Genomic DNA, 19789 nt, shown 5'->3' on the forward strand with positions numbered 1-19789 from the left:
TTTTATTTTATGCTAGCTTGTGAAGATCAACGAATTTTCTGTTTATTACGTGCATAAATGTTCATATAAATCCAATATTTTATGACGAAATTCGGATTTATTTAAGCTACCGTGTTACATATGATACATCCGCTAAATTACCATGGACACTTAGGCACATTAATATCGAATATTGGTGATTAGGGTCATTAAATCAACACGACACCATTTTGTTTTTAAAAACAGAAGGCGACAAACAAAAACTGCATTTAAATATTTTGTGTAAAAATACACAGTCCGCGGCTAACAGAGACATTGACAAATGCCGGTAGTTAAGTAGAAGCATAATTAAATATTTTCGGGTCAATCCGTCAGTTCGTTGAATAACCGGAAGCTTGCTTTGTTTACCAAAATACACGCTGAACTTGAAGGTCAGATTAAAAAAAAAACAACACGAAAAATCTAAACAACTGTGGAATATGCGTATGTCCATGGAAAATCAAGCTGCAGAATTAAATATCATCATGGATTCAATAGAAATAGCTAGGAAATATTGATCTAGGAGCTGCATAGCATAACAAAATGTATGGAAGTTGGAACACAACTGGCTGGGCTTGGAGTGGGAAAGTAAATGCTGGCATATTACGTAAGGTTGAGTTGATGTCTTGTGATAATTAACTAAGACAACAACCAACTAAATGTGCTGTCGCCAGTAAAATCTACCACACCATAGTGAACCAATGGAAAAAAGTAGAGGAAACACACATATATCTGTAGCTACATGAAACTATGGCAAGGCCTAGCAACCAAGCTGACAAAGGTAACATTATTTCTTTTGCAAATTTAATTATATAGCTAGCCTGTTCTATATAGGATTGCCTAGCAGTTCATGACTCGTGTATGGCTTGAGTATTAGTATCCAGTATCCAGTAATTTTAAAGGCAGCAAAGGGAGGTAATTAAAGAATATATATTTCAAGGGAGATAATTTATCTGGGAAAAAAAGTTCGGCACTGTGAGTGATATCGATTTATATCTCACTGCTATTTTCCAGTATTTTACCAATAAGCATAAAATAAATATGAATATTTTTCTTTAGTATGGTATGCAAATATTGAACTCAGTTGAAATCTGTTTTATTATATATATGCTATATAATCAAAGCTTGATTCTATTGAAAATCAAATAACCGATATGACACAAAAATTGACCCAAATGGACAGGAGAGTGTTTTCTTTAGAGAGCAAATTAAGCGAAACTAACAGTAAACTTATAGAAATTGAGGCCAGCAGGCATTTTGACAGCCAATTATGTGATGAAATAAGGTCAAAACAGGTCGATATTGATCAAATGATCAGAGATGAAACACGGAAATACACACAAATAGCTAAAGACTATGATAATCTCAAACAGGAAAACAATCGTTTATCGGAGGAAATGCTAGACATTCAATCCAGATCAATGAGAGACAATTTGTTATTTTTCAACTTTGAAGAATGTAAGGTTCCCGAAGAGCGTAAAGCAGAAGACTGTCGCAAAAAGTTACTTGATTTTTTTGCAACAGACCTTGGAATACAAGAAGCCCAAACGTCAATCAAAATCGATCGTGCTCATCGTGTAGGCAGTTACGCCATTGGAAAGATTCGTCCAATTGTAGGAAAGTTCAATTCGTCTGTGGACAAATATGATATCAAACAAAAGATAAACGAAAAACGCGGGACAATACATATAAAAGCCGGAGACCAGTATCCAAAAGTCATCCAGGAACGCAGAAGAGCCCTGATACCAGAACTTATCAAGGCAAAAGAAGCAAATAAACATGCTGTGTTAAGCTATGATAAGTTGTTCATAGACGGCAAACGCTTTACCCCTGATGCAAGTTCTCAATAGGATGTTATTGAGAAGCAGTTTAAATTTCTGCTATGGAACATACAAGGGTTGAGCAATAAACTAGATGACAGCGATTTTTTACATATTATTAATAAGTACGATGTCATATTAAACACAGAAGCATGGAACTCTAAACTTACAAATATACACATTGAAGGATATTGCTCATTTTCTTGTCCAAGACCTAAAACTAACCGAAAGGCTAAGCGATTCAGTGGTGGTGTTTTAATATACTATAAAAAGGAATATCTCAATAAAATAGAGCTAGTTAATTTAAATCCAAATGGCATCGTATGGTTTAAATTATTGAAAGAATATTTCGGCACATCAAACGATTTATATTTTTGAACTTGTTATATTCCACCAGAAGACTCTTCTGTATATAAGAATACATCTTCTTCGTTATATGAATATGACTTTTTTGAACAATTGAACAGTGATATCATAAAATATAGCTATTATGGTGATATATACTTGACAGGTGACATGAATTCAAGGACAGGCAAACGATCGGATTATATCGAAAATATTAATCTCGACCGTTATGTTGATCTACACATTGATGATGAATACATGGTTGATCTCCCACCACGTGTATCAAATGATAAAATTGTAAATTCTTATGGAAATAGACTATTGACACTTTGCAAAGAAAATAATATGATTATTGCAAATGGCCGTCTAGAAAACGGTAAATACACCTGTCACAATGTTATTAGAAATAGACATGCAGCTAGCGTAGTGGATTATCTGATCACAAATTACTGTAATTTCCCGTGCATTTCGCACATGGAAGTACTTGATCTAACGGACTTTTCAGATCACTGCCCTATTGAATTTTCTTTAAATTGTGAAAGCATGATATTTTACGAAACAGATATACTGACATATGACAAAATCATATGGGATTGTATTAACCAGGATTACCTTGACAATATTCTATATGAAAATAGACAGGTTTTTGACCGTCTATCTCATGAATTTGAAAACAATACTATTGATATAGATACGTATGTAAATTCTTTTTCAAAGACTATATATGATATCTCCTTTAAAGTAAATGGCAAATCTATAAAACGAGGCCCTAGAAGACCCAGAATAAAAAAATCTCTTTGGTTTGATGATCAATGCAAAAGTGCCAAATCAGCATTTTATAAAGATAAGCGAATCTTCCATTCTTACCCTACGGATGAAAATAGAGCAAAATTTTTAACCAGTAGAAGTATTTATGCTTCTATTAAGAGAAGAGCGAGACGTAAATTCAGTTTCAAAGAAAAGTCAAAGTTAACTTCTTTGAGTAAGATGAACCCTAAAAAATTCTGGAAATATATAAATAAGTTCAAGAATAATGGACACTTTGGAACGCCCAATGTAAGTTTGCATGATTTCGCTGAGCATTTTCAAAAGATTTCAAATTCTTCCGAACATGAGTTCACTATTGATGATGACACCTTGCGCAATGAACAAATAGTTATTGATGAGTTAGACTGTCCGTTTAATGTTGAAGAAATCTCCAAAACAATATGTTCCCTTAAAAGAAACAAGAGTAGTGATTTTTGTAACAACGTGGCTGATTTTTTCATAGACACAAATCAGTTTATCTCACCATATCTTGTTAATGTTTTTAATAAAATATTTGATACAGGCATTTATCCCGAATCTTGGTGTAAAGGAGTAATTGTTCCAATACACAAGAAGGGGGATTTTGAAAATCCTTCCAATTATCGTGGAATAACACTTGTAAATGTAATGGGTAAATTTTTTTCACTTGTCCTTAGAAATAGACTGAATAAGTGGTGTGAATCAGAACATATTTTTAATGATTCACAGTTTGGTTTTAGGGACAATCATAGTACAGCAGATTGCATATTTTTGCTACATTCTGTTATCCAAAAAGTACTTAAAAATAAGTCCAAACTATATTGTGCCTTTATTGATTACGAGAAAGCCTTCGACACTGTTAAACGTGAAGCGCTGTGGTCAAAATTGTTAAAAATAGGCATCAGTTGTAAAATGATTAATATGCTTAAGTCTATTTATGCAAATGTAAAATCTTGTGTTAAGTTATCTACAGATATGAATATGTCAGACTTTTTTGACGTCACACTCGGTTTAAAACAAGGGGAGCCACTCTCCCCTTTGCTCTTTATTCTATTTGTGAATGACATTAATGAAAGTATTGACTTTAACCATCTATGTGAGTCGGATGTAGATCAGCTTTCTATGTATTTGTTGCTGTTTGCTGATGACATAGTATTGTTTACGACTAGTCCAGAAAGCTTACAAGCACAACTTGATAATATATATATGTACTCGATAAAATGGGGCCTAAGGGTAAATGTTAAAAAGACTAAAATTTGTATTTTTGAGAAAAGGAAACATACTCATGATTTTGAATGGTACATAAATGGAGAAAAACTAGATACTGTAGACCAATTTTGCTATTTAGGTGTGAATTTCACTTATACAGGTAATATGAAAAATGCCGTAAGAACATTATCTGACCAAGCACTGAAAGCTTATAATTGTTTAATTTCAATATTTAGTCGGGTAAGCTTAGATGTACGGACAAAACTGTCATTGTTTGATAAAATGGTGGTCCCAATTTTATTATATAATGCTGATGTTTGGGGTATATATGATTTTAAAGAAATAGACAAACTTCACATCAAATTTTGCAAATATATACTAGGTGTTCGTCAGCAGACGCCGAATGTGGCCGTGTTTGGCGAATTAGGCAGATACCCTTTGTCTGTAATTTGCAAGGAAAGAGCCTTGAAACATTGGCTTAAGGTGATGAAATGTAATGACTCGCCCATGCATACATGCTTTATCGAACAATGTAATAGTAATGACAACCATTGCTGGGCAATGAGAGTAAAACAACTGTTAGAGAGACTTGGATTAAGTTACATATGGACTGATTTTAACGTAGATGTTAACTATTTTCCTGTCATTAAGCAACGCTTGAGGGATCAATATATCCAAAACTGGCATGCTACTATCCAGACCATGCCTAAGCTAGAATATTTTAGAAAATTTAAATCGAACTTTTGTTATGAAAATTATCTGGATATAGTAACTAACTAGAAAATGCTTTTGTAAAAAAGCGCATGTCTCCCCCAATGCAAAGTCCTATAGGCAAGAAGTCAATAGGGGTCAAGAGTGAAAGTCAAAGAGACACAGATGGTTGGCTGCAATAGGGATCATCTACTTGGCATGTCCAGTCATCCCACTAAATTTCAACACTCTTGGCCTAGTGGTTCTCAAGTCACTGTTCATGCTTCTGTGACCTTGAACTTTGATCAAGTGACCTCAAAATAAATAGGGGTCATCTACTCTGCATGTCCAATCATCCTATTAAGTTTCAACATTGTAGGTCAAGTGGTTCTCAAGTTATTTCCAAAAAATGATTTTACATGAACAGGCCACTGTGACCTTGACCTTTAATAGACTGACCCCAAAATCAATAGGGGTCATCTACTCTGCATGTTCAATCATCCTATGAAGTTTCAGCATTCTGGGTCAAGTGGTTCTCAAGTTATTGATCGGAACTGGTTATCAATGTTCAGGCCTCTGTGACCTTGACCTTTAACGGAGTGATCCCAAAAACAATAGGGGTCATTTACTCTGCATGAACAATCATCCTATGAAGTTTCAACATTCTGGGTCGAGAGGTTCTCAAGTTATTGATTGGAAATGGTTTTCCATGTTCAGGCCCCTGTGGCCTTGACCTGTAACAGAGTGACCCTAAAATCGTTAAGGGTCATCTACTCTGCATGACCAATCATCCTATTAAGTTTCAACATTCTGGGTCAAGTGGTTCTCAAGTTACTGACTGGAAATGGTTTTCCATGTTCAGGCCCCTGTGACCTTGACCTTTAATGGAGTGACCCCAAAATCGATAGGGGTCATCTACTTTGCATGTACAATCATCTTTTGAAGTTTCAACATTCTGGGTCAAGTGGTTCTCTAGTTATTGATCGGAAATGGTTTTCAATGTTCAGGCCCCTGTGACCTTGACCTTTGACGGAGTGACCCCAAAATCAATAGGGGTCATCTACTCTTGATGACCAATCATCCTATGAAGTTTCAACATTCTGGGTCAAGTGGTTCTCTAGTTATTGATTGGAAATGGTTTTCAATGTTCAGGCCCCTGTGACCTTGACCTTTGACGGAGTGACCCCAAAATCAATAGGGGTCATCTACTCTTGATGACCAATCATCCTATGAAGTTTCAACATTCTGGGTCAAGTGGTTCTCTAGTTATAGATCGGAAATGGTTTTCAATGTTCAGGCCCCTGTGACCTTGACCTTTGTCGGAGTGACCCCAAAATCAATAGGGGTCATCTACTCTTCATGGCCAATCATCCTATGAAGTTTCAACATTCTACGTCAAGTGGTTCTCTAGTTATAGATCGGAAATGGTTTTCAATGTTCAGGCCCCTGTGTCCTTGACCTTTGACGGAGTAACCCCAAAAACAATAGGGGTCGTTTACTCTAGCAGCCCTACAACCCTATGAAGTTTGAAGGTTCTAGGTCAAATGGTTCTCCAGTTATTGCTCGGAAATGAAGTGTGACGTACGGATGGACGGACGGACGGACGGAAGGACGGACGGACGGACGGACTGGGCAGAAACAATATGTCTCCTGGGGAGACATAATAATGCATTAAGAAAACAATTAACATGTTTTAGACTGAGCTCACATGATTTAGAAATAGAATTTGGTAGATTTTCTGGAACTATAAGAGAGGCACGTATTTGTAAAGTTTGTTCATGTAATATGATTGAATCCGAATATCATTTTCTTTTGTGCTGTCCATTATACTTGTCAGAAAGACACAAATATTTAAGAAATACTACATGGCCGAATATGTTTATTTCTTTTATGTCATCTAGAAATAAGAAAACCATATTAAATGTAGTGAAATATATAAACGAAGCTTTCAAGCTGCGAAAGGAAACCCTTGCCGGGTTAACTGCTTCTTAGTTAAGAAAGTATCTTTTTTAAACTAAGTTGATCAAGTTGCTATCTACTAGTTTGTATCTGTTGCAATTGCTTGTATTTTGTCATGTCTTTGCCATATTTGTACTGTTTATGTTAATGGCCAATGGCAAATAACTTGCCGATTTGCTTAATAAAAACTAAAACTAAATATAATGACTGAATCTCATTACACTGAAATGAAGGTACGCTGCATACAGTTTATCTATGTGATATGACTACGGTCAAACTTTGCTTATAAAACAGAAATATTGAAATAATTACAATTGTATGTTTTGCCTGACCTTCACGTTTTATAGGTGTGACGTCATTGTCCAAAGATTCATGAATAGCGAATATGCATTTGTTAAAGCGGGATCAGTTGGCCTATTTTAGAAATAAATAAAAACAATAAATAAAAAAATCCTTTAATTGATTTTTTTCTCATGTATTCTAATCAAACTTGATTTGTAGCATCTTTATTAGGCCCGCAGCCAACTTTGTTCAGCTGGGACATTTAACCCCTTTTAGGGGCTGCTAGAGCTAAAACTAGAAATGCCTTTATACAGCGTCTCATGAACAGCTTGGTGGATCTTTGTCATACTTGGTCTGGAGCATCATTATAAGGTCCTCTTCCAAATTTATTTATATAGGAACTTGGGCCCTATTAGGGACCACTATAGCTAAAAGTAGATATGCCTTTCTTCGCATTAACCACTAAAATGTAATGGATTTTTTATCAAACTCGATGTGTAACAATATCGTATGGTCTCCTGCTATTTTGTTACAAATGGGGATAGGGACCAATTTAGCTAAAAATATAAACACGTTTAATGACCTCTTCTCATGAACCGCTTCATGAATCTTCATCAAACTACTGCTGTAATTATTCGTCTCGTCTAAGGATAAACGTAACAAAATTGCAACCCTACGAAACCTTTGCGAAAACTTAAAAGATAACCATTTAAATTGTTAAAGTGCGGTGCTTAGTTTTGCAATTTGAAAAATGTTAGGTGAAAGATGAATGTTAGATGAAAAATTCATAAACTTCTTTCCTTATTACAATTCGCCGACCATCATTTTTAAAGATATTTCTTGTTTATAGATAGATTGAAATTTTATGAAATTTTAATGAAATATTGAAAAAGAATTGAAGATCTATCAATTATGTAAACCTTATCATGGTACGTAAATTGTCGTCTGCTGAAATTTTCATTTGCATTTCAGAAAAATTTGTGATAGAATTTGGTGGAGATATTGACCAAGTTGCCGACAGATTAGATTATCATCAGATAATATAAAATATATGATACATATGACTTTTTTTTATTATTTAATTTTTTTTGCGGGGGGGGGGGGGGGGGGGGGGGGGTGAGGGTGTATAAATAATATGTATGTTTAATTTTAAAGTACCTGTTCTATGTAGTCTATGTTGGAGCAAACCCTTGTCCACCGTTCATCGGTTAGAACACCATGTGGCATATGAGACTTGATCTTCTTGTTTGTTGATTCGAGTATGAAGTCTCCACCCTCTGCCTTGCTTGGGTGACCCGATTGTGACATGCATATGTTCTGTTTGATGAAGTTTTTCACGGGTTCTGGTGCACGAGCAACAGTATTTTCAAACCGGAACCACAGATCCATGTATGTAGTCATATTCAGTCCATAAAACAATGTAGACAGTTTATCAAGGCTCATTTTCATAATTTCCTCGACGCATACCATTTTTAAATAGTTTCCATGCAAACAAATATGTGAAATTGACTTTAAAAAGAAACTGATAATTTGGGTTTTGTTTACCTGCAAATGTATATAATTTTTCGATTGTGGCTGTTTCTTTGTTATTTTCGCATGCGTTCATGAAAGGTCGGATTAATTCTTCATTTAAAGCACTGATTAAAATATTTAAAATTTGTGTAGCTTTATGGTGATCTGTACAATGTTCGCACGCAGTAAGGGCTTTTATGCTCTTCCATCCTAACAGTATTGCCAAGTCTTTGATGCATACAGTCCACAAAAGTTTAAACAATGCTTTGGTGATATTGATGTCCAAGTGTCCAAATCCTGGCAACAACAATACATTTTTATATTTTTTACAATTCTCAATCACTAAATCTAAACGTTCGTTTTCAATATGTTTCAGAAACAACTCTCGTTTTTTAAATGTTTGGTCACAGTGACTGCAAAAGAAATAATTGTCTATCATTTTGGAACACAGACTAAATGGTAAACCATCACACCCAATGGCAACCCAAACTTTGTTGGATTTCTCGATAATTGTGTCTAGAACTATTTCCAATGAATGGTATGAACAAGGGTTTACTAGAATTGTGTTCAATAACACTATTTTAGTTTGTCCTATCACCTTTGATTCAATTGAATCATACGGATCTACAGGATCTGGCAATTTAGAGCTGACCTTTCCAGATGAGTATTCAACCTTTCTCATTTTTGGGGGTGGGGTACTTTCAGTTTCATTCATATTATGTATGATTTTTTCCAAGTAAATGTTTCTTTGTGCTCGGAAACTATGGCTACTATCAAATGGCACCGTTTGTTGTGGTACACTAACCATCCAGCTTTCAGGCATATATTCTACGCAGTCTTGGATGGTTGATGTTATGGGCGGAATGAGTGACACTACCGTTGTAACGACGCTTATCAACGGTTTTGAGGCATACTGCACTTTCCAAGAATTTGGTTGTTATCAAAGAAAAAGATTGAATCAGAGTTTGGCAAATGTTCCTGAGTTGTTTTATTTTTCAAGAAGTCTAATACTGTAGGATAAGAACCTGATGGTTAAAAACAGCCATTAAGTTCTACAATCTTTTTACTTCCCGAAATAAAATATGATATGACATTTCGGGCGAAATGTAAAGGCCCGATATAATTTGGGATGACCAATTGTAACATTGTTTCTTTTGTACATTGTACACTAATATCTGGTGAAGAATCCCTGGAAAATTCGGCCAAAAAATGTTTTAGCGTATCACACAAAAGCCATTCTCTATGAAAATCAGATTCCGCTAGCGATTCTAAGTTATTATCATGTCTGTTATTTCTTAATCGCATTTTCAGTAGTCTAGCGAAGCTCTCTGAAATCTTTTTGAACTGTTCATCAGTAAGATCTCCTAATTCTATTTTCTTACAGAAATCGAGAAATGTTAATTTTTCTGTAGTAGCCTGAACCAAACCATGGTTATAGCAAGCCTCACAAAGGTATTTATGGTATGTTTCCAACATCCCATTTTGTCTGAGGTAGTTAATGGCACATTTTTTGAATTTTTTGCAAGAGTCTATTGATGAAACTGCAGAATCCGAATTACCAAACTTGTGATGCTCCTTACATGAGCATTGCTTTTTGGGTGGCATTGTACTCTGGAACAATAAATTTAATATAAAAAAATATTCTATAAAAAATTCTATTTTAAAAATAATAGTGTAATAGGCATAACTATTTTTATTTACACAACAAAATTAAGTATATTATAAAGCATTCTTTATCAGATAGCCTACATTTTGTTTTAAAACACAAGTTTGCTATTATATTCCCTATATAACAGTTATAGCATCATTTCTTTAATAAGCATCTGCAGCACCCAGAATAATTATCGGTAGTAACCCAGTCTACAAAATGGCATAAACAGCAAGGAAGTGCAAATGTAAAACATTTAAATTCCAGAAAATGAGTTGTTATATAAAACAATAGTAAACATATATGCATTCATCAATGGGAAAATCACCTTAACTTACCAAGTGAAATAGTTTTTGCTTGTTGACAACGAATTAGGTATCGAAGTGCAAATGTTTTGTTTTCACTTCTACTTTCGTACTCCAAAGTCGACGTACTCGGCGGAAACGGAATGCGGATATTTCTTATTCAGTGCGCAGCCCGGAAATTATTAATCTGGGAGATCACACATGGTGTTAAATGCCTGACAATCAAAGCATGTGTATATAAAATAATGAAGATTAAAAGGGAAATAGCGGCTTCCGTCCAAAATAAAAAGCAACAAGAAAAACTAGTTGAAAGTCTTGCTATCTTATTTGACTTTCAGTTGCAATGGTCGCGAATTTGATTCTAGGGCGAGGCCAGTATAATCCAGAAACTTAAAATGAAAACGATGAAAGTGTCTGATCCTTATGATAGAGCGACACGGGAAGCAAAATCAATCAATCAATGAATAAATAAATAAATAGCTTTATAGTCCCCGTGAAAATATATCTAGGAAACGGCTTAAAACACAACTAAACAAACAAATACAATAAGCTTATGGCAATGTTTTTGCTCCGGGGCATAGCAGACGACAAAGAAAGCACCGACGTTCCATCACTGAGCGTCAGAAGTTGCTGATTATTCAAATTGTTCGTCGCCTAGTTTACAATTTAGGTTATCAAACAAAAAGAATTTACAAAAACATCCATTCTCTATCAACCGGAATATTTGAGATAGGAATCTTAAGTACTAAAGTAATGCAAGGTCATATTCAAATATGACCTTACAGGACTCTCATCTTTAGTTTTGATTCAATCAGCTTCAAATAAAAAGTAATCAGCATTGCCCATAGACTGTTGTCTACATATTTCAAATGTATTTCCTATTCATACGTTACTGTGTGATGTTGAGGTGAATAGCCAATGCTTATGGACCTGACAACGGTGGTATTCACTGAGGACGATAGTTACCGATATTATCATACAGTAAGGAATTTATTTTGTGATTACACTGCTAACCTTTAGCCTGCTAAATTTCTCAAATGGACTTGTCCATCATTCAATTTGGGCAATACCATTTATTATTCGAAGGTGTGTTCACTGAAAATTTACTGACTGAAAAGCAAATAGTGCGGACCACGATGACATTGGTTTACACGGGTCGATAAGGCAGAATCACTTGCAGCCAGCAAGCTAAAGGTTAAAGGCAGTGTGGTTAGTATCCAATCACAAATAAATGCTAGACTTGTTCAAAAGAAAAATGTTACAAACAGTTACTTCATCTACATGTATAATAACTATTTATCTAGAAATTTTCAGTTAAACAGACAATTAATTTTATTGATGAATGTTAAGATATTCATATACAGTCAAACCGTAACAAATGCGACCTCCCTTTAACATTCTGTACAACAGCAAACGGAACACTTGGTTTCATAAAACGTAACATCCAAACTAAACACTAAAAGGTTAAAGAAATAGCATATAAAACTTGTCAGGCCTCAGGTAGAATACTTATTTTCTGTCTGGTCTCCTACACTAAACTTAATATCAATAAAATAGAAATGGTTCAGATGATCTTGATCTTGTAAAATGATGAGTGAAAGAATAACTAATTGAAATAGAGGAATTTATGTTCTCTTGAGAAATAAATCTATGTTATTTTTCAGTAGGTACGCATGAGCTATAATTTCTGCTTCTGTTACTCTAATCCAGTCCATATAATATAACGTGCCTCGATTAATCACTTTCACGCACGAGTGGTTCACGGGTTGGGTCGTTTTGATCAATTTTATATTTCAAACCGGTTCATTCCTTCACAAATAACTAAGCAGGCAAGTCGACACTTCTTATATAAAATATGTTCATCACATGTTTGAAGAGCTGACGTTTTCCAGTAATGTTGCCACAGAGAGGAGGATGCAAGAAAAATGCAGATAAGTTTCGAACAAATTGTCTTTTTCCTTTACAGTGTATTTCATTAAATTAAAGAAGGGTGCAAGGCTGCAGTGGTTGGCCGCTGGGGCACATGAATGGATGTTTTCATGTGTTGTTTGTGTCCAACAGTTGTTTGTTGTTTGCGGTATCAGGGACTGGGTTCTTTTCGAGGGAAATCCCCGTTTCTATTGAAAAGTAGCAGCAATCGTCATTATTTGTTTGTTGCCGTTTTTGTTGGAACGTTGTGTTTTGCATATTGGGTGACAGTTTTACATGTCTCATGTCAAAGATTTGACACGTCGCAAAATTCTAATAATTTAGGATGAAAGCTCAAAGTTTACACTGCTTATACAGTCAAAACTAAACGACTATCCTCAACGAATAAATGAAATATCTTTGAACATTTCAAGACCGAAACGAAGGCATCAATACGTGAATATTTTACAACAGCAATATCAACAACATTTTATTTGTTTCACTACTGCCTTAGATATGCACTCTATTACAAATGAAATGCAAAAATTAAAAAACGATTGAAAATTTAGAATGAATGAACGCATCTTTCTATGGTTGTCAGGTCTAGGAAAGTGCTAAATTTACAGATTTTCTGTAAATTTACAGATCAACTGTAAAATTACAGAAATCACACTCTGTAAATTCAAAGAATAGGTCTAAATTTTTTTATTAGTTTGTACAACATTGATACACTCTCTACACGGAAATCATTTATATCTGTTGTTAAGTATGATGTAACAGAAACATGTAGAGATATTACCTATTTTTTTCAAATCATAGGTATGAAGTTAAAAAGCTTTGAAATGAAGGCAAATGTCCACATATTTCTCAAAAATAGATATATTGACAACATTTTAACCAGAAACGTTGAGTTATGAGCATTTAATATTTTCATATAAAAGAAAGTTTTGTGATCAAGGAAATGTAACTCTTCTTGAACATGGAGAGCAAAAACATCAAAGGGACATAATATATTGAATATTTTCTATTTGGGTGCATTTGATTTAACATTCAGCTGTGATATGGATTGCTACGTAATGATCCTTGATACTGTTCGCTAAAATATAAAACATCTGAAACAGTCTGATAACAGCAAAAACATGCGGTAGCAGAATGCAATTATTCAAGCTCTGACCGGGACTCGAACCCAGGACCTAAGGCAGACACTCTACCACTTCCCTACAACAGTAGTAGCTATAGGTAGGCAGTTCGCTTTGTTACCTAACGGCAATTTTTGTGTTAAGGTGAAGAAGGTGTAATTCAGCGACGTCTGGCGGAACGCCAAACGTTACGCTTCGCAACGTCGCGTCATTACGTTCTATTAAGAAACAAAATGGCGCCGAGCGTTGCGAGAGGGCGATACACCGGCCGTTTTTCGTTTTTTCCTTTTCTTTATTTATTTATTTATATTTTTTTTTCATTCTCGGCTGGATAATCTTGGTGGTTAAAGGTACCAAATAAAGACGAATAAAAGATAAATCTTTAAAAAAGACTACACATTTTGAAATATACCAGCCTACTAAACATTACAGCAGCCGTGCAAAATTCGTTTGAAGTCAAAACATGTGCAGAAAAACGTTTTTCTTTTTATATTTTCTTTGGCTGACATGGGTGGTTTTTGTCCTACTTTCGTGTTTATTGCTTTTCCGCAATCGGGGATCACGTGATTTTAAAATTCATTCAAACGAATATCCCGTTTAAAGACGCACCACTTGCACAGAATAACAGTATTTTTTGTATTTCCTTGATGGTAATTATATTTGATTTGGGTGAAAAATATGAGATATACAACATTTTTAGTTTCAAATTGACAGTTTCATATATAAGGTCTATATTCTTAATACTATGCTGAAGAAAGATTGACTGAATTACATTTGCGTATGAACTTTTGAAAACATTTATTTCGGAAGGGCCTAAATTGTCCCCCGAAAACTTGTAGTGTAGCTGTTTATTACCTGTATTATAAGAATGATTTTCATGAAGTTTTTGTGAGTTAAAAAATGTTGAATTCCCTATGTTTGTAAACATTATCGTTGTTGTTTGCATCTATTCAAAAATTATAGCCTCGTTTCAGGGCATTCTTCAGGGGGAAAAAAAACGAAGATGCGCGACGGGTTCGCACATCCTTAAATGTCTTTTCTATATGATAATGGGTACATGCTTGAGAATTATGAAAGGCAAGTCAAAATTCTTAAATATTTTGAAGACTGCTGATGTGTGTAAATTTTATTTATCAATCAGAACTTTTATATCATTGCTGTATAACATACAGCCAAAGCAGTTATCAAACGCATAATAAAAATGAAAAATTATGATAAACTTTAAAATTTGAGGTTTGTGTTTTGTTTCGTATTGTAGGTAGAAATGATTTACCGACAATTTAACTGTTATTGTTTCCAAACTTCCTAATGCTCAACATTTGTTACTGACAACATCTCTGTAGCAGATTTGTTTAGATGCAGTAGTTCCAAAAGATAAATTATAGCAAAAGCAAGTAAACTGGCGGTCGCTCAGTCCCGAATATGTTACAACTTTAATCCTGCATATTATTCCTACATGGTTTCTTGTCTCTATCATTTTTTTAAATTAAATTTAACAAAAATCTTGAAGCACTTAATGAGATACATGTGACACAATTTTATATATATTTTCGACTACGTCAATGGCCGTAACACCGGTCTGACTGTGTGAGATCAAATTAAAACATTATATACTCATAAGGTAATACTGATAACAATCCTGTGAGGTTTGATTACTCTGGGTCAATACTTTCTTAGATATGTCAGACACTATTTCGGACTGACGGACGGACGGGCGAGGGGAACACTAATTGCCCCGACCAAACATAACTTGGATAGGACACATAAAAAGATATATTTCATATTGTTACATTCTCTATGCAAAGAAATTTACCATCAGTTGCACCGTATATTATACTTAAAACACATCTTGAAATATGTTCTAACATTTCATGCGAAACAAAAATGTACGGCTTTCTTTTCACCACGGAATACAATGAAAAATCAGATTATTTCCGACCGAATATTTGTATACACTGGCTTAATTGTGTTTTGTGAAAATTACCACATCTATTCACGTGATAAAGACAACTATGAAATATAATGATTTGGAAATACAAGAATGAAAGTATGTTTTAGATTTTTCAAAACGGAATGGTTAAATATCTACTTGCAAACAGCATACACAGTTTTAGTAATAAAACGTTTGCGTAACGTCAGAAAAAAGCGGGAAAATGCGCAACGTCAAACGCCACCCATAGCGCCATTTGAGACCTTATCATTTTTTGCGACTTCGTAGCTCGAAAACGAAGTCGGTAGTCAAGGACTTTTTTTTCGTTATTTTGCTGAGAAATGCCTTTAAAATAATTGTGTAAATTTTTTTAAAAAAATCTGTGGACCAGTAAATGCATGCTTCCAATTTATACAAGAAACGTCATTTCCGTAGAGGTCAGATTTTGGAACAACACATGCTAAGATTTATGGTTACAACTTAATTAATCGGAAAGAGTCAGCCTCAAACTTATCACTCGCGTGCAATCAGTGTCGCTGTGGGCTAACATTTAACTGGTAGACGTGTATTTCACTGATTTATCAAATGATTTTCTTATGACCTTTTATGTTTGAAAAATGCACGAGAAAATGGGGGTAGGGTAAAATTTATGACAATACTGCGAAAACGAAGTCGGTGATCCCTGATTTTTATTTGCTCATTTTACAGTAAAATAAATTTATAAGATAATATTAGTATTTAAAAAAATTCTATGGACCAGTTTTTGCACACTGCTTAATCATTCCGCACGAAAATAATAATCTCATAGAAAGATTTTGGCATGATTTTTGCATAAAATAAGCATTCCTTCAGCGAATAGCGGGAGTATGTATTTGAAAATTACATCACCGTGTAGGTTTCGACTGGCATATTACATAAAATGGAACAAAATACTTTTTAAATAGAATGAATGCCCCGAGACTAAATTAATCGCCAAGTAAACGGCAACGTCACAACTATTTCGACTAGGCTTAAAGGTGAATTTTCGACGTCATTTGCGTAAAAAGTGTGCATTTGATCTTTTCAATAATTGTACATCGGGTGAAGATCAACTTTTGCTGTTATCTACGTATGTTATCTAGGATGTAAATTGTTTTTGAAAATCCCGCTCATTACACCTTCTTCGCCTTAAGAAAAAATGTAATCTAATTTTGCCAAAACGTTAATAGGTCAAAACTGCCCAAATTTCTCTGACGTGTTTCTTAGAGTATGAACTTAATAACTGGCAGTACAAGTGAAATATAACTTACACTGAATATTTAATATTTGCCATTTTAGCAGCTGGCATTCTCATCCATCAGATGTTCGTCAAAATCCCGAGACGAACCTCTGATTTATTTCTGTCGTTTATTTGGTGAGCATGCGCACTCGTAATTACTACCGGGAGAAGTTTCAGCCAATCAATGTTCGCTACTATTTGGCACGCCGAATTGAAATTTTAAACAATATGTAAGCAAGGTAGTTGCTAACGATAGATAAAGGCGATATTCCATGATTGCGATTAATAAAGATTTATTTCTGTTATTCGATGTTAAGAAATTTACCTGAAGAAATAATAATATTCCTCGTAAGTTGGCATCGATATGAAAGGACGCGGTCACGCTTTTCACGGACGATTTTGATTGGTTCGCTACGTTTTGTCGCGAAACGACGCTGATTGGCTGAAACGTTTTACCTGTAATGTAACCAAACCACAAATATCGGCGAAATGTGCCAGAGGTTCATCCGGGGAACCACGGTAGACCTCTGGTATGCGAGAATGAGCAGCTGGCGAACGGCAACGACAGTGTGCTTTGTCCATTTAAGCAATCATTTTACCAGTTTCGAGAGGATTTCAATTGATAGGAAATTACAGTTACAAACTAAATACCTTTCTGTAACACATGAAGTCATTAGCATTTACTGTCAATCAGTATTGTGACTAAGATCGACTGTCATTCATTCATTCCAGTGATTCATAGACAGAGTCCGTTGTTTACATTTTTAATCGTAACTGGTGCACTTGTAAAAACCACTTCATTTTGAAAAATCGAAGTATGCGAAGAGCTCTGGTACGGTGTCTGAAACCTGTTGAATGTTTCATACTCCTGACATGTCAGAGATGAATGAATTCAAAGTGAACCACAGCACGAAGAAATATAACGTTACAACAGTCCATCATCCATTCAGAGTGAAGGGTGTTCCAACTGGGGCTTTGTTTATGTTTGAAGATATTGACAGTGTTTCGAGCATACCGTTAGAATACTTCACAGCGATGACATTCGCCGGTATATACGATCAAGATCAAGTCTTAGATGAGATGTAGACACGGACAACAATAGCAACAATGACATAAAGAAAAACAAAAAAGATTTGTTTCTGTCAGTGTTTTGTTTGTATTTCTTTTTTCAGTGTTTCTCCCTCAACCATCTACTCATTTGTTTCGCGCATGCGTCGTGTTCAGAATAATCGGTTAACTTCCTGTAATTCAAGTTTGTCTGTGTTTATTATCTCCCAAGACAATTGAAGGGAGGTTTTAGCAAAGTCTCCATCTACCCGTTCCTGTGTCTTCCTTCCGCAATGAGTGTTTGTATCGGCTCACAGCTACTATAGTAGTCGCAACTTGACCGCGATGGTTGACCTTAGGCTGATTATTCATATCGATTATTTCATTAGTATGAATAAGGGGTGCATAGGATATCCATGTATTTTATATGCAGTAAGTTTGTATACAATGCACTCCTTTTCAATAATAGCTTGTGCCTCATTATGTATTATAATACAAAGGTCAACCATCGGGGTCAATTTGCGTCCACTATACTTTGCACTGAAGTGTTTTGATCATCTCTGTATAACCAATGATTGTCCATGATTCGATTAAAATCCTTCAGTTTTGTTGAAAATTCAGAAATGGTAAAAAAATAATTTATGTATATTAAATGCTTGTATTGTGCCAGAATCTCAAAACATATTCAAGCTAGGGTTATGGCCCGGTGATTCATTGAAAACTGTATTTTAGTCAGGTACGCTATCTTTGTAATCAGTCATTTCGAGTGAGTGTTAATTGTTACTCATAGCTGGTTCCCCGCTAGCACATGTTTTGATGCTAGCATAACTTGAGCTATTGCTTCTAATTTGGTAAAACTTGATTTGTTTTTGCTTCGAACTATGTCATAGTACATTAACTTAAACTAATAATTTGTGTAAATGTTGATAGTTCCCTCTGAATGAAACCAGACTCTACATATTTTTTGCTCTTTGAAAAGAAACTGCAATTTCTTTTTTATAGGTAAGTCGCGTTAACTTGTTATTTTGTGCTAATGTTTTTATTTACCAATAATTATTAACAGATGCTTCCTTGTAAATTTTGTTTAAAGATCGGAATTAGTGTCCTTGATTTAAATAAAGTTATTAGGTTTGTGCTTATTTCTCTCTGTCATAGTATAGTTTATGTCATTATTTAATCTAGTTTTATATATTATATTTTATTATATAAGTTACACAAATCCTGTAAAAAAATCGGCTGTATTTCACAATTAAATATATACAGGCAGAAAAAAATCCGTATTGTACCTTTTAAATTCCGTATTGTACCTTCCGTATTGTATGCTGTCGGACTGCTTTCATTAATATGCATGGCCTGACACAGTTCTATATATAAATAGCGCACATAAAAATTCACTTAGTTCCATTTTAATATCAATGAACATTGAAGATTTCGTTCAATAACAAAACAACAAACAAAAAGGTAGAGGTGTATAATAAAAGGAGAGGTATATAATAAAAGGGTCAATATAACAGTAGCTAGATCTGGGATTTTGTATTCGGCTCTCGTGGCTCGTAGTTTCTAACCACTGGTTTTGACCTTGTGTATGGTATATGGGCCGTGCCATGGGAAAACCAACATAGTGGCTTTGCGACCAGCATGGATCCAGACCAACCTGCGCATCCGCGCAGTTTGGTCAGGATCCATGCTGTTCGCTTTCAAAGCCTATTGCAATCAGAGAAACTGTTAGCGAACAGCATGGATCCTGACCAGACTGCGCGGATGCTGGTCGCAAAGCCACTATGGCTCATATCATTTAAAATGGGCTCATATTTCACTCCATATTTTTCAATTTGGCTTGATTTAGGATGAAAACAGGGGTTTTTATCTGCTAGGTCAATTTTTTTATATTTTTGAATTTTTTATACGTACATCAACAGTAATATCTGTTTTC

The 19789-nt window shown here is 34.8% G+C and overlaps 1 protein-coding gene across 1 annotated transcript; it reads left to right on the plus strand.

Moving 5' to 3' along the window:
* Window positions 1-1172: 1172 nt before the first annotated feature.
* Window positions 1173-1868, plus strand: LOC123564656 (uncharacterized). Its single transcript, XM_045358394.1, has one exon. The coding sequence runs from the start codon at window positions 1173-1175 to the stop codon at window positions 1866-1868; it is 696 nt and encodes a 231-aa protein (XP_045214329.1).
* The last annotated feature ends 17921 nt before the right edge of the window (window positions 1869-19789 follow it).

This window comes from Mercenaria mercenaria, chromosome 1 (genome assembly GCF_021730395.1).
Source record: "Mercenaria mercenaria strain notata chromosome 1, MADL_Memer_1, whole genome shotgun sequence".
Taxonomy (NCBI): domain Eukaryota; kingdom Metazoa; phylum Mollusca; class Bivalvia; order Venerida; family Veneridae; genus Mercenaria; species Mercenaria mercenaria.